This window comes from Chlorocebus sabaeus, chromosome 29, assembly GCF_047675955.1.
Source record: "Chlorocebus sabaeus isolate Y175 chromosome 29, mChlSab1.0.hap1, whole genome shotgun sequence".
NCBI classification, from domain to species: domain Eukaryota; kingdom Metazoa; phylum Chordata; class Mammalia; order Primates; family Cercopithecidae; genus Chlorocebus; species Chlorocebus sabaeus.
The window spans coordinates 3312303-3337942 of record NC_132932.1 but is presented as its reverse complement, the minus strand read 5'-3'; the positions used below and the strand labels follow the sequence as shown (position 1 = coordinate 3337942).

Below are 25640 nucleotides of genomic sequence, written 5' to 3'. Positions count from 1 at the left end.
GAGAAGCAAGAGCAAACACATTCAAAAGCTAAAAGAAGGCAAGAAATAACTAAGATCAGAGCAGAACTGAAGGAGATAGAGAAACAAAAAAACCTTTAAAAAAATCAATGAATCCAGGAGCTGGTTTTTTTTGAAAAGATCAACAAAATTGATAGACTGCTAGCAAGACTAATAAAGAAGAAAAGAGAGAAGAATCAAATAGATGCAATAAGAAAACGATAAAGGGGATATCACCACTGATCCCACAGAAATACAAACTACCATCAGAAAATACTGTAAACACCTCTACACAAATAAACTAGAAAATCTAGAAGAAATGGATAAATTCCTGAACACATACACCCTCCCAAGACTAAACCAGGAAGAAGTTGAATCCCTGAATAGACCAATAGCAGGCTCTGAAATTGAGGCAACAATTAACAGCTTACCAACCAAAAAAAGTCCAGGACCAGATGGATTCACAGTCAATTTCTACCAGAGGTACAAAGAGGAGCTGGTACCATTTCTCCTGAAACTATTCTAATCAATAGAAAAAGATGGAATCCTCCCTAACTCATTTTATGAGGCCAGCATCATCCTGATACCAAAGCCTGGCAGAGACACAACAAAAAAGGAGAATTTTAGACCAATATCCCTGATGAACATCCATGCAAAAATCCTCAATAAAATACAGGCAAACTGAATCCAGCTGCACATCAAAAAACTTATCCACCATGATCAAGTGGGCTTCATCCCTGGGATGCAAGGCTGGTTCAACATATGCAAATCAATAAATGTAATCCATCATATAAACAGAACCAAAGACAAAACCACATGATTATCTCAATAGATGCAGAAAAGGCCTTCGATAAAATTCAACAGCCCTTCATGCTAAAAATTCTCACTAAGTTAGGTATTTATGGGACGTATCTCAAAATAATAAGAGCTATTTATGACAAACTCACAGGTAATATCATACTGAATGGGCAAAAACTGGAAGCATTCCCTTTGAAAACTGGCACAAGACAGGGATGCCCTCTCTCGTCACTCCTATTCAACATAGTGTTAGAAGCTCTGGCCAGGACAATCAGGCAGAGAAAGAAAGAAAGAGTATTCAGTTAGGAAAAGAGGAAGTCAAATTGTCCCTGTTTGCAGATGACATGATTGTATATTTAGAAAATCCCATCATCTCGGCCCAAAATCTCCTTAAGCTGATAAGCAACTTCAGCAAAGTCTCAGGATACAAAATCAATGTGCAAAAATCACAAGCATTTCTATACACCAATAACAGACTATCAGAGAGCCAAATCATGAGTGAACTCCCATTCACAACTGCTTCAAAGAGAATAAAATACCTAAGAATCCAACTTACAAGGGATGTGAAGGACCTCTTCAAAGAGAACTACAAACCACTGCTCAATGAAATAAAAGAGGACACAAATGAAAGAACATTCCATGCTCATGGATAGGAAGAATCAATATTGTGAAAATAGCCATACTGCCCAAGGTAATTTATACATTCAATGTCATCTGCATCAAGCTACCAATGACTTTCTTCACAGAATTGGAAAAAAACTACTTTAAAGTTCATATGGAACCAAAAAAGAGCCCTCATTTCCAAGACAATCCTAAGCCAAAAGAACAAAGCTGGAGGCATCACGCTACTTGACTTCAAACTATACTACAAGGCTACAGTAATCAAAACAGCATGGTACTGGTACCAAAACAAAGATATAGACCAATGGAACAGAACAGAGACCTCAGAAATAATACCACACATCTACAACCATCTGATCTTTGACAAACCTGACAAAAACAAGAAATGGGGAAAGGATTCCCTATGCAATAAATCATGCTGAGAAAACTGGCCAGCCATAGGTAGAAAGCCAAAACTGGATCTCTTCCTTACACCTTATACAAAAATTAATTCAAGATGGATTAAAGACTTAAATGTTAGACCTAAAACCATAAAAACCCTAGAAGAAAGCCTAGGCAATACCATTCAGGACATAGGCATGGGCAAGGACTTCATGTCTAAAACACCAAAAGCAATGCTACCAAAGCCAAAATTGACAAATGGGATCTAATTAAACTAAAGAGCTTCTGCACATCAAAAGAAACTACCATCAGAGTGAACAGGCAACCTACAGAATGGGAGAAAATTTTTACAATCTACCCATCTGACAAAGGGCTAATATACAGAATCTACAAAGAACTTAAACAAATTTACAAGAAAAAAAATCAAACAATCCGATCAAAAAGTGGGTGAAGGATATGAACAGACACTTCTCAAAAGAAGACATTTATGCAGCCAACAGACACATGAAAAAATGCTCAATATCACTGGCCGTCAGAGAAATGCAAATCAAAACCACAATGAGATGCCACCTCACACCAGTTAGAATGGCAATCATTAAGAAGTCAGGAAACAACAGGTGCTGGAGAGGATGTGGAGAAACAGGAACACTTTTACACTGTTGGTGGGACTATAAACTAGGTCAACCATTGTGGAAGACAGTGTGGTGATTCCTCAAGGATCTAGAACTAGAAATACCATCTGACTCAGCCATCCCATTTCTGGGAAGATACCCAAAGGATTATAAATCATGCTGCTATAAAGACACATGCACACATATGTTTATTGTGGCACTATTCACAATAGCAAAGACTTGGGACCAACCCAAATGTCCACCAATGATAGACTGGATTAAGAAAATGTGGCACATATACACCGTGGAATACTATGCAACCATAAAAAAGAATGAGTTCATGTCCTTTGTAGGGACATGGATGAAGCTGTAAACCATTATTCTCAGCAAACTATCTCAAGGACAAAAAGCCAAACACCGCATGTTCTCACTCATAGGTGGGAATTGAACAATGAGAACACTTGGACACAAGAATGGGAAATCACACACTGGGGCCTGTTGTGGGTTCGGGGGAGGGGAAAGGGATAGCATTAGGAGACATAGCTAATGTAAATGACGAGTTAATGAGTGCAGCACACCAACATGGCACATGTATACATATGTAACAAACCTGCACGTTGTGCACATGTACCCTAGAACTTAAAGTATAATAATGAAAAGAAAAGGCAAAACATAACAACTGTTGTCTAGGATGTGGAGAAAAGAGAACTCTTGTATGCTGTTAGTGGAAATGCAGATTTGGTATAGCTGCTATGGAAAACAACATGGAGACTTCTAAAGAAATTAAAAATAGAACTATGTGTGGCCCAGCAATCTTTCCTCTGGGTACATACACAAAGGAAATGAAATAATTACCCTGTAAAGACGTCTGCACTCCCATGTTCCCTGCAGCATTATCCACAATAGCCAAGATACGGAAACAACCTAAGTGCCTGTCACTGGTCAAATGGATAAAGAAACTGTGGTACATAAATACAAAGGACAATTATTCAGCCCTAAGAAATAAAATGATCTTGCTATTTGTCAAAACATGGACGAGCCTGGACTTATGCTAAGGGAAATAACTGACATAGAAAAAATAAATTGCATGATCTCACTTATATCTGGAATCTGTAAAAACAAAACGAAACAACAACTATACAGAGATAGAGAACAAAACAGTAGTTACCAGGGAGGGTTTGGTGGAGGAAATGGGGAGATGTAGTTCAGAGGATACAAAGTAGATCTGCTTTGTATCATATCTATGAAGGATGAATGCATCTAGAGATCTAATGTAGACATGAGAATTATAGGTAATAAAATTATACTGTATTTGGAATAAGAGAGAGAGAATCTGGCCTCACACAAATGGGTGGTTGGGAAGGAAAGACCCCACGGATACCCCAAAAAGGGTTTGAAGACCACCAGCATTCTTGGGCCACACTTGACCTAATCTGAGCATTCATCCCATTTCAGAGGTCCTGGTGGGTTATGAGATGGGCCCTCGAAACAATCAGACATTGGCTGGGGAATGTTGGGGGAAGAAGGCAGGAGACTTTTTCTCCTCTACTTATTTCTGAGATAATAGAAGGTTTTGGGGCTGTTGCAACCATCTCGCCAATATGTAAAGGACATATGCCTGAAAAGTGAACCAAGATAGAGCATAGAGGAGTATGGAGAAAGAGTGTATAACTGGTTTCTCTTTTCATCATCTGAGTTCTGATAAGCTGCTCATTAAGCCATAACTGTCCCTTATTGCTTACAACAGTTTAACTATATTTTCAGATTATTAGGTCATGAGAAAGACCCAGTACTTGCAGGGAAGGTATTTCAAGGTACTAAAATGCAGGAAAGAAATTATAAAGAATTTAAGATAGAAATCCATGCTCTGTTATTTGTTCATGTTAATATGACAATCATTTTCATATAGGTATCCTTGAGAAAATTACTTTTGAGCAAAGACTTACAGGGGATGAAGAACTTAGCCCGGCACATGCAGGTGGGGTGGGACTAAAGTAGCCCTGAGGCAGGCACATGCCAGGTGTCCTCAAGGAACAGTAAAAGGTCAGGAAACTAGAGGGAAGAGACTGACAGGCAAAAGAGTAGATGTATCCCGAAAAGTATGCAGGAGGACACATTACGTTAGGGCACAGGAGATTGTAGGGATCCCAGCTTTTACTCCGTGAAATGTGGAAGCTCTCCGGGGTTCTGAGCAGAGCAGCAGGACCTGATTTATGGCGTAAAAGGATCACTCTGGCCGCTGTGGTTGGTGAAGGTGGAAGCAGGGCACAGGGATAGGCTCTTGCAGTTCTGCCAGTGGGAGGTGTTGGTGTCTCAGACTTGGCAGTTGTAGGGGAACCAGGAATCAATAATCAGATCCAGGCATGTTTTGAAGGCAGAAACAACAGTCTTTTCCCATAGATTAGCTGGAGTATGTTAGAGAATGAAAGCGTAAAAGATTACGTCAAACCACTTTGGTTTTCACTGAAAATGATGGAGTTATCTTCAACTGAGATAGAAATTCCGAGGAAGGAACTGGTAGATGAGGGGATCTGGGGAGATGATCAATCAGTGTTTCCACTTGGGATGTAAAAAGTCTGCAACATACATGACACATCCATGTGGTGTTATCAAATAACAAATTGGATGCAAGAGTCTACAGTTCAACCAAGAGAGCTGGGCTGAAGATTAATTTGGGAGTTGATAGTATTTCATCCATTGATCCCACTGATGAAAATCAAGAGATGTCATGTGGATCAAGAAGAAGCCCACCACTGATCCTTAGGAAGCCCCAACAACAAGGGTCCAGGGGGAAGAGGAGGGACTCACATAGGAGACTGAGAATGAAAGCCCTGTAGGGTAGGGGACAGGCCAGGAGACAGCAGTGTCCTACACACTGGGAGGCTGCCTGACTATCTGCCTTGAGGGCACCACAACTGAACGTATGATGCTTTCCATCCCTGTTTCTGTCACAGGAAGCTCATTCCCAGATCATCCCAGGTGGAGGGAGTGATACTATGTTAAATGTTTCTGATAGATCAGTAAAGTAAGAATGGAAAATTGACCCAGACAGAGGCTGGGGCTGTGGGGAATTGTCTCATTCCAAATGTCAGGGATCCCCATGACACAAACTGTTGGAGGACAGGAGTCTGGGCAGTGGATTGAGGAGATTTTCCTAGTTCTTGACCTAGAGAAGACAGTCTTGTCCAGGACGTGAGAAGAAAGAGGGTCCACACTGGAGTCATATTTTCCTTCCAGAGGAGGGAATGAAAAGGAGAAGAGTAGAGCATGTATATCTCCCTTCCCCTGAGATACTGGTCCTCCTTTTCCATTACCCGGGCCCTCCATACTTCACATGAACTGCGTGTGTCTCCATCTCTCCTCACTCTTATACAGACTCATCAGATCAACTCACTTGACAATTCCTCCCTCCCTCTCAAGTACCCATCTTCAGCACCTTCCTTCTCTCTAATCCCCCTCTTCTGCCCTGCCCTTTCTCATGGAGACCTCTACAGATTACCCATTCTATTTCCTTCCTGGGGCTGCTAGAATGAAATACCACAGACTAGGTGGCTTATACAAGAGAAACTTATTTTCTCACAGTTCTAGAAACAAGAAATCCAAGGTGTATTAGACAGGGTTCTCTAGAGGGACAGAATATTAATATTCTGTTGCCTTCTCACTGTGTCCTCACATGGTCACTCCTCTGTGCATGTTCCCATCCTGAGTGTCTCTTGTGTGTGAGGACACCAATCAAACTCGATTAGGGCCCAAACTAAAAGCTTCATTTTAACTTAATTACCTCTTTAAAAGCCCCATCTTCAAACACAGACACTTTAGGAGCTACTAAGGGTTATGGCGTCACACATGAATTTTGGGGGGATGCAATTCATTCCATAACACCTAGAGGCCCACCTTGCTTTTTATTTCCACTTAATCCATATAGAACATTGAAGGGAAAGGCATGAGTGATCAATTCCAAATCTACCATTAATTTTTGTGGGAGCTTGGCAGATCGCCTCATCTTTCATCTCTCGGGTGGAAAAAAGAAGCTTAGAATAAAGGAGTTTTCAGCCTCTTTCCAGGTCAGACTCTGTGTTCCGCAGAGCTCCTGATGTGAGTGTGGGTATATGCCTGTGCGTGTGTATGTCTGTGGGCTAGCGTGTGGCAAACTCTCTGCAGAAAATGTAATGTCATCCATATCTCTGTGCTGATAGGTCCTGAAAGTCAAATATTCTTAAAATAGTGTGGATTTAGATGAAGTGAAATATTGTGTGATGAAATTATTGTTACATACAAGTTGCATAATTACTTTAAGACTTTCCAGCAAAAACTAACAGTTTTACTGCAGGGAATGACCAAGAACTATCCCTCAGAACTGTCATTCAGTTGTTCAATGGAAAAGATCAGCAAGCACAAATGACTACAATAATGTCATGCTTCTAGATCAGAGGACTGCCTAGTATACTAGGAGAACCTGTGAGTCAGCAGACATTAATATACTGCATCTCATCCATATCCGTGTCTAATGAGGTTCCTTCCGTAACCTACTGTTGGTCTCAAGAGAACAAGAGGCATCAAACTCATTAAACCTAAAATGCACATTTATTTAGCAGGTGCTAAACAGCCAAAATATCCCAACACTATTCACTGTTTCTGTGTCTCACGGTTTAACAAAGAGGCTTAAAAATAAAGAAGAAACCACCAGCACTTTGGGTCACCCATTTCATACAAGGCAATTGGGATTCAAACTCACAAAGGTACGGTCCAGGAGGCCACATTCTTTTCATCATTACTCAGATGGCGTACATGTTCACCTGTGTTCAAGATGCTGGTGATCCACTAACAGGCTTATTATTTGCTGCATTCATAAAGGGTTTTACCGTTTCCCTGGTGGAACAGAGCAGGCAAGCTCCTTGTCTGAGGTGATGTGGTTGGTGAGTAGCAGAGCTCTCATTCTAACCTCATGTGTCCTTTCATAAAGTCCATGTGCTTTATATAGACAACCAAGCCTGGCATTCTCTTAAAACCACAGAAAATTATGAGTTAGGACCATGGATAGCTAATTATGAATTAATTTTCCTCCCACAAGAAATTGTTAACGTCAAGAAGTCTTTGGAAGCTGTATGGGATGGAGAATAATACTGCTCTTGTAGGCCATTCTTGCAGATTGCACTACCTCAGATAGTGCAATCTGCCCCAACAAAGGCCAATAGGGAATGATGAAAAACTGGCAAGAAAAATTCCCAGGATGTCTCTAAACAAGGTTTCCCATGCAACAGCCTTCCTCAGGGAGGCCCAGTCACTGACCCACCCCACCTTCCATGTCCATGCTAATGGCAGGGTGACCTGCTCAGAGCAGTCTTCAGTAAGTGACTACTTGAAATGCCTTCTGCAGTTCTCTCAGTGACCTGTAAGAGGGATTAAGGGACTCCCCTGTGGCTGCATCCACAACCATCAAACCTACCTTCACTGGGCCACACGAGTCTCTGCTTGGCCTTTTCAGATGTCATGGCCCCAGGCTTGTGAATCACGTCTGAGTTCCTCTGTTGTTTTTCCAGGAAACTGGCATCCTAAGACTAGTCTCTGTCTGACAAACTAACCCCTCCAGTCACCTCCTTGGATATGTCTTTCCATCCCTGCACTGACACCCTAGGCCCAGACCAGAGCTTCACCCTCAGTCCATTGCACCCTACCTGCTTATAAAGGTTGACTAACTGACTTGTATCATACACTTAGAGTTAGGACTGGCACCCTCAAAATGCTGTCCATAGTCTAAGTACTGTGCCAAGGAACTTTTGTTTACAGAAACACAAACGTACAGATGTACGAACTCTATTTCCTGTGAGCTCTCAGGTCTCAATGGCCACCTTCAATGTAACTGTTACATGCACTGGGAAACAACAAAAAAAAAATTGTGTGTTTTAAAAAATAAAAATTGTGGCCGGGTGCGGTGGCTCACGCCTGTAATCCCAGCACTTTGGGAGGCCAAGGTGGGCAGATCACAAGGTCAGGAGATCGAGACCATCCTGGCTAACACGGTAAACCCCGTCTCTACTAAAAACACAAAAAATTAGCCAGGTGTGGTAGCTGGCGCCTGTAGTCCCAGCTACTTGGGAGGCACAGGCAGAAGAATGGCATGAACCCGGGAGGCGGAGCTTGCAGTGAGCAGAGATCGCGCCACTGCACTCCAGCATGGGCGACAGAGCGAGACTCCGTCTCAAAATAAATAAATAAATAAATAAATAAACAAATAAAAATAAAAATTGCAGTGGTCTAGTTCCAAACCCGTAATATCTCTGAGGTATGCCTGTACTATGCAGACATCAAAATAGAATGAGGTATACTCTTGCTACTGGCATAAAATATGTCTAAAATACATTGTTAGTGGAAAGAGGTAATGGTGTAAAACGTTGTGTACAGAATGTTACTATTTGTGGGTGGGAAATAGGAGATAAACACTACCTATATATGTCAATGAGCTTATGAATATAACATGTAGATATGCATAGACAGTAAAAGGATATCAAAAAACTGCAAATTGTTGCATCTGGAAAAGAAAAGTAGGATGTCATCATCCTTTTCGCTACATTTGCTCTCCTAATGTTTGAATTTACCTCTGCCATTTGCATGTACAACGTATCTGTATATGTAAAAGAAAAATCAAACAGCCTACCTCACTGTAGCCCTTTCTGAGCCTGCTAAGGAATGATCCCTGGTAATACAGTTTAAAGAACGAAGCTGTGAATTTCAATTTACAGTTGAAATCCACCACTGTAAACTACTCTAGCGATGCGGCATAGACTTGACCTCCAAACCCCAAGCCTGCCGCCCGCGGCCGACAGGCCGAGAGTGGAGCAGCCGTCCCTCCTTCCCCGCCCTGCCCTCCTTCTGCACATCCAGCCGCCTCCGCAATGGAGAGCTCGTGGCATATAGCAAGCGCTCATTATTTGAAGCCTGTTCATTCTGCTGCTTCCTCGGTGGTTAAGGAGGCTTTTGGAAGTTCAAGTCCGTCTCAGCTAAGGGAGACACAACTTTAGTGCCTCTCGGCCCGCTGGGTCTCGGCGGCACAGCGTCCCCTGCCGGCCACTGTGGCGGCTGCTGGAATCAGCCTCAGCGCTTAAGCGGCCGCGCCGGAGGAGTTGCCCCAGCTCGGCGTCCTCCCTCCAGGCAGCTCTTTCCAACGCGGTGAGGGCAAGTCTGGGGATTATCTCCATAAAGGAAGCGGGGTGGCTCGGTGGAATGGCTTCAGATCCCCTTCCCAGGAGCCTGTGACCCGCCATTGGAAGACGAGTGGACCTCATTCTATTTCAATGTCTGCATAGTACAAACATTCGCTGCGGGCAAATCGTACCCGTGAGCCCAGAGAGCATCATCCCGGCAAAGCTTTCCAGAAGCACATGCTTCCTTGCACTACCACACAACCGCACACCCGCACGCGCTCACTCCTCCAGCGTTCCTCCCCTCCCTCACTCCCGCCCTGGAAGAAGCGGCAAGCTGAAGAGAGAGGTGGAACCAGCAGTGAAAGGCGCCGGAAGGAGCCCGCGCAAGCCCGGCCTGGGACATCGCAGCCACTCCTGCCCTCTGCTGGCTGGAAGGCGCACTTACACATTGCGATCATCGCGGATGGCCGAAGGCCGCTGGTGCAACTCTGCCGCCAAGAACGCTCAGCGGCCACCAGCAACTTGTCACAGGAGGAGTGGGGGTGTCTGCACACCTTAGTGAACCTACCAGCCTAGGACTCGTGAATGGAGACTCGGCCACACCAGCAGCTGGTAAAGGCTGTCCTGGGGCCCAAATCCGTCAGTGACTCTGACATCTCAGGGACAGTGTGTGGTGGCTATAGGAGTTATGCAGAAACGTCTTGGTGTTCAGATCCCTCTTAACTAAGGGGTTTTAGTGCTGTGAGTATTCCCACAAATGGGTCCCTATAGTACAATTATTTCGCAGCATTCATAGGGCCCACTGGGGCTCTTGATTTGAGGAGCCTTATTCAGGAAACATTTCTTGAGTACCTATGTGCCAGGTACGGTTAGAGGTACGTGGGAGTCATCAGAGAACGCAGGACATACATTCAAAAAAAATCTCTGCTTTCACGGAGGTCACATTCTAGTGACATAGGCACACAATGTATACTCACAGACAACAAACATATATGTAAATTAGACCGTTAAGGTGATAAGTTCTATGGAAAAAATAAAGCAGGAAGTAGAATGCGGGAAGAAATGGGTAGCTTTTTTTTTTTTTCTTTGAGACAGAGTCTGGCTCTGTCACCCGGTCTGGAGTGCAGTGGCACGATCTCGGCTCACTGCAGCCTCCGCCTCGCGGGTTCAAGCGATTGTTGTGCCTCAGCCTCCCGAGTAGCTAGGGTTACAGGTGCATACCACCACACCCAGATAATGTGGGACATGTTAAGTCTGAAGGGTCTATTAGACCTCCAAGTGAAGATGTCAAATAGACAGTCCGATGTACTAGTCCAAAGAGAGACAGCTGGGCAGTAAGTATGTATTTGGGAGTTGTTAGAGAATCAACAGCATTTAAAACCTAGAGACTGGATAAGATCACCAAGGGATTGTGTGCAGACAGAGAAGAAGACCCATGACTGACTCCTGGGGACCTCCAACATCAAGTTACCAGAGACAAGAGGAAAAATGTGTGAGGAGCCTGAGAATGAAAGGCCTGGATGGTAAGGGAAGAGCCAGGAGACAGGGGTATCCGAGAGAGACCATCATGCAGCCTTGACATGACTGCCTGCACTGAGGGACCAGGACTGATCTCACAACGCTTTTCATCCCTATTTCTGTCACAAGAAGCCCCATTCCCAGGTTATCCTCATCAAAAGGAGGGAATGATCCACTGTGCCTAATACTGCTGAGTGTGGAAAATTAACCTGTTGGGGTGGGAGGTCTTACTTCCAATGCAAGGAGTGCCCCCATAACCCTCACAACTCCTACTGATGGAGCTGAGGAGGCTGAGGAGTCCATTGAGATTTTCTTTTCATTTTTTTTTTTTTTCGAGATGGAGTCTCGCTTTGTCACCTAGGCTGGAGTGCAATGGTGTAATCTTAGCTCACTGCAACCTCCACCTCCTTTGTTCAAGTGATTCTCCTGCCTCAGTCTCCCCAGTAGTGGGATTACAGGTGTGTGCCACCACATCCAGCTAATTTTTGTATTTTTAGTAGAGATGGGGTTTCACCAGGTTGGCCAGGTTGGTCTCAAACTCCTGACCTTCGGTGATCCACCCCCCTCGGCCTCCCAAAGTGCTAGGATTACAGAAGTGAGCCACAGCGCCCAGTGTTTTCTCTTTTCTACAAGGGAAACATGAAAATCCTTCATAATACACAAACATAAGCCCGATGGTGGGTCACCTTAGATCACAAGCACAGATGAAAGCCTGTATCAGCTCTAGAAAACTATGGAGAGTATTACCTACTGGACAGTGTTATTGTGAAGCTTAATCCCAATTACCTTATATGAAATAGGTGTGCCAAAGAGGAAGTGGCTTCCTTATTTCCAACACTCTGCAAAACCATGAGGGATAAACATATTGAATGATGCTGAGATATTTTAGGCCTTAAAGCACTCATCCAAGTTCCTCTCAGGTTTAATGACTTTTAGGCCTCTTGTTTTCCCATTAGATGAGGTAGGTGAAGCTGATAAGAGACAGCTAAGGATGGAAATGACTACTTTAATGTTTGCTGATTGATGTCCCCCAGTGTACTAACCTCAAACCTAAATAGTCTCAGAGGTATAAGATCATCTTATTGTCTCCTGTGCTGACATTTTCTCTTGCTCTGTTGAAGAAGGGAAAAGAAATAGGGATTTCTGTGTTGACTGCAATATAATAGTTAAATGTTTTTCTTGATTGACTTAAGGTAGCGACAACAATAATAACATACATACATACATGTATATATAGGACAATAATTTTATTTTAGTTAATCGGGTGATTTTTTTCTGGATTTAGGCATAGTATTTTAAGAAAAACAGATTTACATAGTAAAAAATTTCAGAAATGTAGATTGCATTTTTTGTAGATATTCCTCTACACACACACACACACACACACACGCACGCATGCACGCATGCGCGCACACTCCTCATCAGGGCTTCAAAGAACTACAAGAGTCTGAGCTAGAAGGAATTTGTGAGGTCCTTTATTCCAAGCTACATTTCATAGCTGAGGACCAGAATGTAGTCCTCATAGAAAATTCGTGCTAGAACTGGGAATTAAACATATCATTCCTTAATATTGGGATTCCCTTAGTGCTATGTGGCAGTTAAAAAAATGAGGTGGGTCTGTGTGTAAGTTGTGGAGCTCTCCAGGAGAATGTGCAGGGTGGAGGCACTAGCGCTGGCTGCGTCAGAGGAAGGAGGATGTGACAGACTGAGTTCCTCAGGCGAGTACTTGGAGGAGTGAGGAGAGATGGGGAGAATGTGAAGTCCTGAGGATTTGGGGTCTGGGATCAGGGGGGAGCTTCCTTTCATCTGAAGGATGTAGGTGCTCGCCTCTCCATCTTTTCACTCCCTCCTCTAGAACAAATAACGCAGCTCATACGTGGACCCTCTTTCTAATCATATCCTGGACAAGATTATTTTCTTCTAAGGCCCAGCACTTAGAAAATCTTCCCAGGCTGGGCATGGTGGCTCATGCCTGTAATCCCAGCACTTTGGGAGGCCGAGGCGGGTGGATTACTTGAGGTCAGGAGTTGGAGATCAAGCTGGCCAACATGGTGAAACCCCATCTCTACTAAAAGTACAAAAATTAGCCGGGCATGGTGGCACATACCTGTAATCCCAGATACTTGGGAGGCTGAGGCAGGAGAATCACTTGAACCCAAGAGGCGGGGGTTGCAGTGAGCCAAGATTGCCCCATTGCACTCCAGCCTGGGAGACAGAGCGAGACTCCATCTCAAAAAAAAAAAAAAAAAAAAAAAGAAAGAAAGAAAAGGAAAAAAAAAGAAAAGAGAAAACAAGGGCTGAGTCTGAGGTCACGAGGTTAGTGAATAGCAGAGCTGTAAGTCAGACTCTGATACTTTTTTTTTTTTTTTTGAAACAAGGTCATGCTGTGTCACCCAGGCTGGAGTACAGTAGTGGGATCATAGCTCACTGCAGCCTCAACCTCCCAGGCTCAAACAATTCTTCATTTAACCACAGATTTGGTGTATTGATTATTCATTCACATTAAAATAAACATATAACAATGAACACTTTAAATGTGTATCTGTGTACCCTAACATCGGTCATCTCACTTACCATCAGCTGTACACATTTCATTTTTTGACATACAGCTTTGTCTTGAACTTTAACTTAAAATATTCTACCTGGAAAAATGCTTTCACAGTAAAAGACCCAAGGACAGTATAAAAAAATGAATCCCAAGGCCAAAGATTTGGTCATATTTATCCAATTCTGTTCAAAAGAGAGGCTGAACAGGCAGGCTCTATATACTCATCATTGTGAAAATGATAAAATTGTTTACTAGGAGAGTTCCTCATATTTTTCATGGAGTTAACAAAAAAGTAATTCTTGTTTTTTCTCTTTGCTCTGATTCCTTGAATAAAGTAGTACGTTAAAATGTGATTTTCAGCAGGGCATGGTGGCTCATGCCTGTAATCCTAGCACCTTGGGAGGCTGACGGGGGAGGATCACCTGAGGTCAGGAGTTTGAGACCAGCCTGGCCAACATAGTAAAACCCCGTCTCTACTAAAAATACAAAAACTAGCCGGGCGTGGTGGCGGGTGCCTGTAGTCCCAGCTACCTGGAAGGCTGAGGTTGCAGTGAGCCGAGATCATGCCACTGCACTCCAGCCTGGGTGACAGAGCAAGACTCTGTCAAAAAACAAACAAACAAACAAACAAAAAAACAGGAGGTGATTCTCTGGGAGTCTCTCTGAGCCCACTCTGGCTCAGGAGGCTGCCCAGTTCAAAAACAAACAAAAAAAGGTGATTTTTCTCTGTCTCAGATTTAGCAAGTGTTCCCAACAAATAGGGGCCAATGGCCAGGTGCGGTGGTTCACGCCTGTAATCCCAGCACTTTGGGAGGCCAAGGCAGATGGATTACGAGGTCAAGAGATCAAGACCATCTTGGTCAACAGGGTGAAACCCTGTCTCTACTAAAAATACAAAATTTAACTGGGCGTGGTGGTGCGTGCCTATAGTCTCAGCTACTCAGGAGGCTAAGGCAGAAGAACCGCTTGATCCTGGGAGGTGGAGGTTGCAGTAAGCCGAGATGGTGCCACTGCACTTCAGCCTGGCAACAGAGCAAGACTCCATCTCAAAATAAATAAATAAATAACGGCCAAGGACTAACCTACCTCAAGTCAACCAAAGCAGGACTTGGTAAAAAGGAAGGAGATGAAACCTGTTTTGTGACCTTTGCTTGCTAGCCACCCCCAGTCTTTTAAAAGAGCTTGCAAAGACAGAGGTATGATTTTCCTCAATTTACATGATAGTTACATTCCCAGCAAACTCTTTGCATTTTAAAACCATGCAAAATAAAAGGAGTTAGGGTAGAAGCTCAGATAATTCTAAGCTGTTTTCTTACCTACATAAGCAGCCAAGAAAACAGTGATAAATTGTGTAGGCCATGCACGGATTATTTTACTCTGAACACACTTGTTCCCTATCCATTAAATACTAGCACTGATCTTCTCCCCACTTATTATAGTTACCAAAAATATCTCTAGAAATTTCAAAACCACAAAATCACTAAAAAAAAAAAAAAAAACTGGTCTAGAAGAAAGATGAAAATCTGTGTAAACTTACATTTCCATTACTGTGTCATTATGTGATCAAATAGGAATAGCTCAACTTGTATGTTAGCGATATCCTCACATCCTAGCCATATATATTTGATATCCTAAGCCTTCCTCTTTTTTTTTTTTTTTTTTTTAAGAGATCGGGTTTGGCTATGTTGCCCAGGCTGGTCTCAAACTCCTGGCCCCAAGCCACCCCAACCCTGCCCCACCTTGGCGTCCCAAAGTGCTGTGATTACTTGAGCCACTGCGCCTGGCCAGTCCTCGTTTACTTTTAAGGGATTCTAACAATGTTCAACTATTTATTTATACAACATACATATTCCAAGTTTAACAATATGCCTGGCTTTCCTCTAGGTACTGGGGATACAAATCTGAATAGGGATAATTTGTGCCCTCGAGCCCTCTAAATAGAGGACTGGAAGCTTACAGGCAAATATGATACACAGAGATAAGTGAGCATTCATAGATTTTTTTGAAACCTAAATGGCATAACACACACAAAATGTTCCTGTAACACAGTGAAGTGAGTTCCTTCCCATTGCCTTTTGAATTACATAAAACTGGCAAGAGACATCCCCAGGACGTCTCTAACAAGGCCTCCTATGCAACAGCCTTCCTCAATGAGGCCCAGCCACTGACCCATCCCACCTGCCCTGTGCTCAGGGCAGGGGTGACCTGCTCAGTAAGTGATGACCTCAAATACCTTGCTGCCGTATTTCCTCAGAAGCATCTAAGATGAGGAGGAAAGGACGGCTTTGTGGCCCAGATAGAATCAGACTATCTGTGTTCTTTGGTAGAAGGTGGTGTTGAAGACATTAATGCCTTGTTTCCAAAAGAGAGTCCATGTCAGCCTTGCTTGAGAGTTGAATTGACACTAGATTGAGGTAGAGCCTCATTTAGCAGGAGAGGAGTCAGGTTATTTGCCTGTTAGTGGGCAACGGAAAGACAACTAACACTGATTGGATGGAGAAAGCAGGGAGAACCAGGACTCTCCTTTCCCCTCTGCCCATTATCCTGATCCTGCTGTCCCAAAGGAATGTCTGATAAGTCATCTTCACAGCAGCCAGACTCAGGGCAGTGAGAGTCCCTGAGGGATTCTAAGCTCCTTGTCTTTGAAGGGAGTGCAGGTAATCAAAGGAGAGTAAACGTCCTTTCTGGAACATGTTCTTTCTTGTCAATAACCAAATAGAGGACTCTTCCCCCTTGATCATCCCTGGCCCAGCTGTTGCTACCCTGAAAAGAAGTAGGCGCATCCAGAAAGAGGTCTTTTAATAAACACGGTTTAAATAAATCTCTGATGTTGTAATAAGCGGCCTGATGCAGAAATCCCCAGTTCTGATTTGTAGTGCTTACTACAATATTATAAAAAGTCTGTGGCTTTGGAAAGGTGATGTGATCCCATTAAGATGTCATGAACTAAGGAATTCTTTCCCCCATCTCTTCAGACATCCAGTTCTACAATTTTGCCTTGTTTTTTGTCTGATGTCCCTCACATCCAACCTGGCCCCCCACAATGTACTTCTTTCCACTCAGATCACACCAATTAGCCACTGAACTCTATATCTAACTATTCACACGGAGATACAATCAAAAGTTAACTTTTGCATGCTTGATTTTACAATGTCAAGAGGAATTCTCAACCTAGTGATGGCTTGAGTACCTGAAATATTTTTGAAAAAGTGGGAGGGAACTTACAAATTCTTCCCTTGTCTACCATATCTATTCACTCACTTAAATTGTTTATAAGGCAATAAAACATATAAAAGCAACATTTTCACCAGGCCAATCACTTCTCTCCAGCCTCATAATGATTAACTTACATTCCTGTATCCAGATTTCCCTATAATTAATAATGTTGCATTTTTACATTCACCTCTTGATTTTACTCTGCTCCATTCTGGAACATTAAATTTGTCTTGGCTTAGCTATGCTAGTTGGCATTTGGCCCTTCCTGATGGTCAGGATCCAGGCTTGTAAATTATGTCCAAGTTCCTCTGTTGCTGTTCCCGGGCCTGGGTGGCTTGCAAGGTCCTGATATCCGCATCAGCCTCAGCTCATGCTGCTCCACGTTGCCTGACTCTTTATCTTCAGATCCATCCCTTGCTGTTAACTTTTCTATTTAATTCCTGAAACATCATCAAATAGGCCAAGATATGCTTTCATTTGGTGCCTTCAGGGAAGATATACAAAAGGCCCATACAATAAGGAAGGTCTAGGATCACCTTGCTGAACCCAAGAGACTAGGGAGAGGTCAGTACACCATGTGTCTTTTTTTTTTTTTTTTTTTTTTAAGACATGGGGTCTCATTATGTTGCCCAGCTTGAACTCAAACTCCTGAGCTCAATTGATCTTCCCATGTCAGCCTCTTGCTAGCTGGGACTAAAGGTGTGCACCACCATGCCTAGCTCCCAAATGTCTTTTGAGCTAAGGTTAGTTAGCTCCATACGTTCACTGCAATTACATTAACCTGTACCATGTTTTATGAAAATCCTTCATATGGTACCCACAAGTAGTATGTATTTGTCATTCCCATAGATAACCTCTGCATTAGGGAAAGCTGTGTGAAAGAAGGTATTGACGGTTGGTACCTGCAGGTTAAGGGCAGCTATTACAAGGGTACTTCACAACTGAAGAAATTTCAAGTGGTAGACAGCAAGGTGGCTTTGAGCAACCCTGTGGCCAATGTCCTCAACAGTTGTTTTTACCATAATGCAGAAGATCTTTCCCTGGGACTATATCTTATCATGTCCCTTGATTACAAATAATGGTGTAATGACATTATCTAATAATTTAGAGGCTGCTGTGACACTGATTTGGTGCTTAAGCTAATGAAATAATAGAACAAGCCCACATTTAGCAGCTTTTTGATATTAAAGACAAACTCACGCTGAAAACCCAGGATACTCTCCTTAACATGTGTTTATAATGATTCCTAATTTAAACAAACAGGTCCTTAGCCCAAGATCTTTCCTATCATTTGGATTTAATTTTGAGGCAGTGGAGGGCAGTTAAATATATGCAGAGGGACCTATAAAAGAAATGGCAAAGTGGCTCACACCTGTAATCCCAACAGTTTGGGAGGCCACGGTGGGAGGATCACTTGAGCCCAGAAGTTCAAGATGAGCCTGGGCAACATAGCAAGACCCTGTCTCTACAAAAATAAAAAATTTTAATTAGCCATGCATGGTGGATGCACCTATAGTCCCAGCTACTCAGGAGGCTGAGAGGAGAGGATTGCTTGAGACCAGGAGGTCAAAGCTACAGTGAACCATAATCACGCCACTGCACTCCAGCCTGGGTGATGCAGCAAGACCTTGTCTCAAAAAAAAATAAAATAAAATAAAAAATAAAAATAAAATTTAAAAAAAGAAAGGAACAATTAAAAAATCAGTTTGGAGGTGTGCTTTGAACACAATTTAAAGAAGAATGGTCAAGGATTGGAGACAGTATTATCTGAGTCATTTCTCAGGATGCTATGATAACAATCTGATGCGTCTGGCCGGGTGCAGTGGCTCACGCCTGTAATCCCAGCACTTTGGGAGGCTGAGGTCAGGAGATCAAGACCATCCTGGCTAACATGGTGAAACCCCGTCTCTACTAAAAATACAAAAAAATTAGCCGGGCGTGGTGGCAGGCACCTGTAGTCCCAGCTACTCGGGAGGCTGAGGCAGGAGAATGGTATGAACCCAGGAGGCAGAGCTTGCACTGAGCCGAGATCGCACCACTGCACTCCAGCCTGGGTGACAGAGCGAGACTCCATCTCAAAAAAAAAAAAAAAAAAATTCTCATGCGTCATAAACAGAAATGTCTCCAGGAGCCAGGTAGGTGTTGCCACTGACTGAACGGACAAGAGGGAGGAGTGGAGTCAGCGGAGACCCCTGAGCTTTGGTCTTAAAAGCAGAAGTGGCTACTACTTAAGAAGACATGACTGGCAGGTGTCATTGCTCACACCTGTAATCCCAGTACTTTGGGAGGCCAAGGCAGGCAGATTGCTTGAGCCCAGGGGTTTGAGACCAGCCTGTGCAACATGGCGAAACCCCACATCTACAAAAAAAATTACAAGAAGTAGTTGGGTGCCACCGCACTACATGCCTGTAGTCCCAGCTACTAGGGAGGCTGAGGTGGGAAGATCACTTGCGCCTGGGAGGTGGAGGTTGCAGTAAGCTGACATTGCACCACTGGACTCCAGCCTGGGCAGCAGAGTAGAACTCTGTCTCGAAAAAAAAAAGACACAACTTAAGAAGAAGTAACTGCTATTCAGCTTTAGTTGATCATCACATTGAGCTAATGGTGACCTAATATGGCCACATTTGTAGCTTTTTTAAGGCAAGTCAGGAATCCAAATTGTGTGTGTGTGTGTGTGTGTGTGTGTGTGTGTGTGTGTGTGTGTGTGTGTTTCGGTTTTTTTCTGTGAGATAGAGTCTCGTTCTGTCCCCCAGGCTGGAGTGCAGTGGCGCAAGCTCCGCCTCCCGGGTTCACGCCATTCTCCCGCCTCGGCCTCCCGAGTAGTTGGGACTACAGGCGCCCATCACCATGCTCAGCTAATTTTCTGTATTTTTAGTAGAGATAGGGTTTCACCTGTTAGCCAGGATGGTCTAGATCTCCTGACTTTGTGATCCGCCCGCCTTGGCCTCCCAAAGTGCTGGGATTACAGGTGTGAGCCACCACACCCAGCCAGGAATCCAAATTTTTTATCTGAAAATCTCCATTTGGAAGGGTTGCCACTACATCCAAAAATTATTTTTTAAAAACAAGCAAAGAAACAAAAAACACTGTATAGGCCAATCAAAATAGGTCTTGAGCCAGATATACCTGCTGTGACTGTAATATGTGAGTTTAGCCTCATGTAATAAACACTTGAGTACAGCTCATTCTACCCATTGAGACTATATGCATCACAGAGGGACTACACTACAACTAAGTCCTGTTTACATCCTCATCACCTATAAAACTGCATCCCATACAACATATATTTTCAAACTTGCAGCCAGGCATGGTGGCTCACGCCTGTAATCCCAGCACTTTGAGAGACTAAGGCAGGAGGATCACTCAAGGCCAGAAGTTTCAGACACATCTGGCAACAAAGCAAGACCCCATCTTTACGAAAAATTTAAAAATTTTCCTGGCATGGAGGCATGTTCCTATAGTTCCAGCTACTCAGGAGGCTGAGGCAGGAGGATCACTTGTGCCCAGGAGGTTGAGGCTACAGTAAGCTAAGCTTGTGCCACTGTACTCCAGCCTGGGCAACAGGCTGAGACCCTGTCTCTAATAAATAAATGAATGAATGAACAAATAAATAAATGAACAAATTAAAACTTGCTTAATAATTTAAGGAATTAAGGAATTCCACAGAATGAGATGGCTAAGTCCTATTAGTTCTACCTTCAGTCCTGTTCAACTCAATATTTGTGTCCATATTCATATAAGGGCATTAACAATAACATTGCATTTTCAGATGACAAGAATGTAAAAAGATAGTGAAAAATATGTGAATTAATTTTGTTGGAAGATTACATACAGTTCAAGGGTCTAATTCCAATGTTTCTCACCTAGAATTTGACCCAGCGATTTAACACCTCTAACAACTCACGCCTTCCCTACCTTCGATACACTTCCCCATCTCTGTGCATTTTCCCATGCCAATCCTTTTGCATGCACTGTCCATCCCTTCCCAAATGACCCAACAAACCCTTGCTCACCCTCATGACCCTGCTCAAGTGGAGCCTCCTTATAGAAACCTTCCTAGACCTAACGGGCAAAGTAACTTCCTCCATCTCCGTGCTCCCAAAAAGCAATGTTCATGTAAGTGTTATTGCTTCTATCACATATTTAGTTTCTCTGCTTCTCCATAAGCTACTTAAGGACCAAGACTACGTTTCATGTATCTTAACATACCCTGTGACTAACAGTTTCAGGAGTAGAGTGCGCAGTACATAAATGCCTCATTTATAAAGATTAAATTCCCACTTTACATAGTGAAATACAAGCACTAGGAATGTAAATGACAGTTGTGTAGAAAGAAGCACAAATGTGAATGAATGCAAGGTTTTGGAAACCTAGGTTGGAGTTGTTTATACATTAGATATTCATTCTTTTTTTTTAATCAAGAACAAACTTTGTTTAACTTTGTACCCTATTAACAGAAGTTTTTTTATAAAAAAAAGGGGGGTTTTACTAAACCCTTAGCTGTTGTCCCTCCTTCCCAGCTGGGGCTGTGACTGGGGCCCTTTTCCACAGCCTTGCTGCATCTTCTCCTTAGTACCTGCTCCACCTGCCAGGAAGTAGCTAGTTTCCATGTCTCTGTGCTCCAGTTTATGGGCTCCTCCCAGGTCTGACCATCAGCAGCCTCCTCTTCATCTTCCTTTACACTTAAGTCCTCAGGAAAAGGTATGCTGGTCTCTGGTTCTGAAGCCACCATACCCTTATCTGGCTTGCTATCTTGTAGCAGCTTCACGGTTCATAGCTGCATGTTCAGAAGCTCCTACTGGGCTCCAGCCAAAGTAGTCATACACTCAAAAAGCGGGTCCAGTTGGGCCATCAGATTGTCCAGGTGCTGCTCTGTCTGGATCAGCTGTTGCTCCAGCTGCAATGGTTGCTTCCTGCCTGTCTCCTCTTGGAGAACTGCAGCTTCATCTTTTCCCTGTTGTGGAAGAAGAAAAGGGCAATACTGCAGCAAAATTATTCTGCTCCATCACCTCAGTCTCCAAAGCCAGTAAGAAGAGGGGTATCATTTAAGATAGAGAAAGCTATTGGGTTTTTACCTCAGAGAATCACAATTACTTCTAGTCTAGTTCCTCACCCAGCACATGAAGCAATATGTCAACATCTCCCACACATGGTCATTCAGTCTGCTGAAACACCTCCAGGAATGAGCAGCTCTCTCCAGTTTGATTGAGCTGTCATTGTTAGACAGTTCATACACAAAGCCAAAATTTGTCTTTCATGTATCTTCTTTCCATAGTGCTGATTAGAGCCTTCCAAAATAACAACTCTTCAATGTGATAGTTCCTCAGGAATTTAAAGACAATGGGCATACCCTTGCCCCCTTTCCTGAGTTTTTTCTGGTTTAATATCTTCGATCTTTTCAGTCAGGGCTCATTTTGCATAGTTTTCTCTGGTTGCTTTACTGAACATACAGTGCTCTTAAGGCAGTTCTGTGAGAAGAAAATTCTCCAGGAATGTTCTGATCAGTAGACAAAGCACAACACCTTGTTCCTACCATTGATTTGGGAAGTAGGTTGTCACATCACACCAAAAAAGTCAATGGGTATGCCTAAGTGTCTCTCATAAGCGCTGCTGCTAAGAAATGTCTTCTTCCAGGCTGTACTCAGGCCCAATGATAGAATTTACTAAACTATCCTTGTTAAATTTCATTATTAAATTCAGTCACTCATCCTAGCCTGTCATGTCTACCTGGGATCATTACTAGCTATCTCTTGTAGTTTCACACATCAAAATTGGTTCAATTGGTTCTATTTTCTAATGCAAATAAATAATAGGGTCAGGGCTGAAGATACTGTCCTGGAAGGTGTTACTTTCCAAATGTACCATCAACTCATATTTAAGGGCTTCCTTCCCTAGGAGACCACGAGACCACTTGATGTCTTGAGCTCTAGAAACACCATGGTTGCAGCAATCAACCCCTTGTGCCACCATTGGCCCCACTTTAGTAGTATGAACACTAGCTGGGTGTCCAGCTCCACCAGTTGCTGCTCTGGATGACCTCAAGCAAGTGGCTACTCTTTATTAGATTGTAGGAAAATTAAATGTGATGATCATTACCCATTTACGGTTTACCACGTGCCTTTCACATCCCTTACCTCGCTGAATCCTTAAAATTACTCTATAATGTTGGAGGCCAATCAACTATTATCTTCATTTCACAGACAGTGGAAACTGTATCTTGCTCTCAGTACTATGGCACCGCCATGAGAGATGCAGACCCCCCGCCATCCTTGCATCTGAAACACTTATACAGCACAAAAGCCACAATGGCTGAGGTGTACAGCATTCCCAAAAGCAGCACCCTGGCTCTGGCCCCCTCATGCTGGTCCTTGAGCAGCAGTTGCCAGCATTCTGTGGCCCCAGGGCCCACATGGGTTGGGTTCCCTGTGGAAGGAGGACAAAGTAGATATTCATTCTTTTACAGATTTTACATAAAGATCTGTGTGTTTTTTTAGGCTTATGTTAGTTGACATGGAATGGAGGCATTAATCACGTCACGACTAAAATCTAGAGAAGGTAAATCCAATGCACATGGAGCAGTGGAATCACTTCAGGAGGAACTGAACAGACTGCTTTAACCCACTGCAGAATTTTGAACAGCAAGAAATCCAAAGACTCAAGTTTCCAGCATAGAGGTGTGATGAGATGGAGAATGTTTGCATGAAGAGAGAACCAGGGGTGTTGCTAAAAACAAAAAAGAAGCTGGGTTCCTCCTTGAAATGGCCCTCCCTTGCTCTATTTCTTTTGGGTTTTAGGCCCCCCTTTATATAACATGGCTCTTTGGCGTGCTGGAGTAGGAATAAAAAGAAGAAAGAGGGCAGGCATGGTGGCTCACTTTAGGAGGCCGAGGCAGGTGGATTGCCTGAGGTCAGGAGTTCGAGACCAGCCTGGCCAGCATAGAAAAACTCTATCTCCACTAAAAATACAAAAAGTAAAAATAAAAATTCCTGGCTACAGTGGCGCGTACCTGTAAACCCAGCTACTCGGGAGGCTGAGGCAGGAGAATCGATTGAACCCAGGAGGCAGAGGTTGCAGTGAGCCGAGATCATGCCATTGCACTACAGCCTGGGCAACAAGAGCAAAACTCTGTCTCAAAAAAAAAAAAAAGAAGAAGAAGAAAGAGGGAGAGGAAGTTGAACTTGCTTGTAGAAGATTTCATAGATGTCTGATGCCCATAGTACTATCAGAGCTTGAATAAAAACATCTCCACCAAATTCACAATGGAAATTTGAAATTTGGAACAAGATTTGTACAAGAAAAAAAAAATACCACTTCCCATAACACGGTCTCCTCCTCTCCTAGTTTTAGCCCTTAACACAGAGCGTGGCACACCTAACATGGTCAGTAAAGAATTCCACCAACTCAAGAATGAAAAATAAACTCCATATCATAGATAAATGTCTTTTCCTTCCTCTTTATCTTCTTTTTCTTCATTCCTTTCTTCTCACATTTTTTCTTCATTTTCTGCATAATAGCAGGTCTCCTAGGCTAGGTGGCTGTGCGGGCCATTCCGCGTGATTCTCAAAAACACGGACAGATCCTTCCGGAAAGTTCTGTCTTGAATTAGTCCCTGTTGCAGGCCAGTACATTAGAAATGGTATTTCTAGAAGGCTTGGAGAAGTAGATGATAAGCCTGAGTTTCCTTCTTGGGATTCCTCTCCTGAGTCTGAACTGGAAACCATTGGCCCAGTTGTTAGACAATGGAGGTCCCTAACAGAGAGCATTTTAATGGGATAATTTTTAGATTTTCTTGAGAAACATTAACTGAGAATAGAAAGACTTCTACATTCTCTCACTGCCATGGCCATTCTGGTCCCCATTTCAGGGTCTCAGTCCCTCAGGAGAGATATACGAGACTCCCAGTGAGTGTCCAGTCCTTGGATTTTCCTCTAATACTTTATCCATGTGTTAAGAGTTCACATTGCACCTCTAAAGAAGCTCCTGTGTGACCGCGACTCATCTTCTGAGGATATCAGCAATCCTTTCATGCCATCCTATGCCAAGACTAACACTGCTCTGTGGTGATCCCCCATCCTATATCTGTAGGAAGCCATGCTGGGTCTGCCCCAGCCAGAGTTTTAAAAATCTAAAATCCCTCCAGAACCTCCTTGCTTTCTTCAACATAGATTTTTGCCAAAGGAGATCAGATCCAATTGGCAGATCCCTGCTCCACAGCAGAATACTTCGTAATTGGATTAGTCTCAATAGCAGCAGTAGTTCTGGCCTTGAATATGAGTTAATCAGCCAAGTCACAACACAAGGAAGCCGACTGCACCAGAAAACCCTGTACAATCCGTGAGTTTCTTCATGGTTGAGACTCAGATGAATCATCATGTTGATCTGACTCATGCCTCTCCCTGCCTTAGGCCAAGAGACTGAGGCTTTGCCTGGAATCTGCCTCTTTCCCACTCAAGAGTCAAATGAGCTCCCAAGGAGTAAGAAAAAAAAATGTGATTGATTCTGATTTGCACCCCAGTATTTTTTTAATTAATCATAACGAATCAAATATTTACATTAGAAGAGATCTTGTGTTGTGAAAAAAAGGAAAGAATAAAAGAAGGGAGGAAGAAAAGAAGTGGGAGGGTGGGAGACAAAGGAAACAATAGAATAAGGCCAGGCGCGGTGGCTTATGCCTATAATCCCAGCACTTTGGGAGGCCAAGGACAGAGGATTGCTCAAGCTCAGGAGGTCAAGACCAGCCTGGGCAACATGAAAAGATTCCATCTCTAGAAAAAAATAAAAAATTAGCCAGGCACAGTGGCATACATC

At 43.3% G+C, this 25640-nt stretch overlaps 3 protein-coding genes across 3 annotated transcripts in view; all 3 read right to left on the bottom strand.

Annotated features, from left to right (window-relative positions):
• Window positions 1-9889, bottom strand: part of LOC103231364 (seminal ribonuclease-like) — a 62281-nt gene extending 52392 nt beyond the window's left edge. The window contains 1 exon segment of the mRNA XM_037987615.2: window positions 7855-9889. Coding sequence (XP_037843543.2) covers window positions 7855-7900 — 46 coding nt within the window. The 5' untranslated portion in view covers window positions 7901-9889.
• LOC103231361 (ribonuclease pancreatic) overlaps window positions 1-25640 on the bottom strand; it is a 183302-nt gene that overhangs the window by 119658 nt on the left and 38004 nt on the right. The window lies entirely within an intron of this gene.
• LOC140710641 (coiled-coil domain-containing protein 107-like) lies at window positions 15826-25180 on the bottom strand. Its single transcript, XM_073012898.1, is given in 5 exon segments — window positions 15826-15876; window positions 17654-17734; window positions 21322-21790; window positions 23111-23255; window positions 25162-25180. Coding segments are annotated over 5 exon segments (765 nt in total).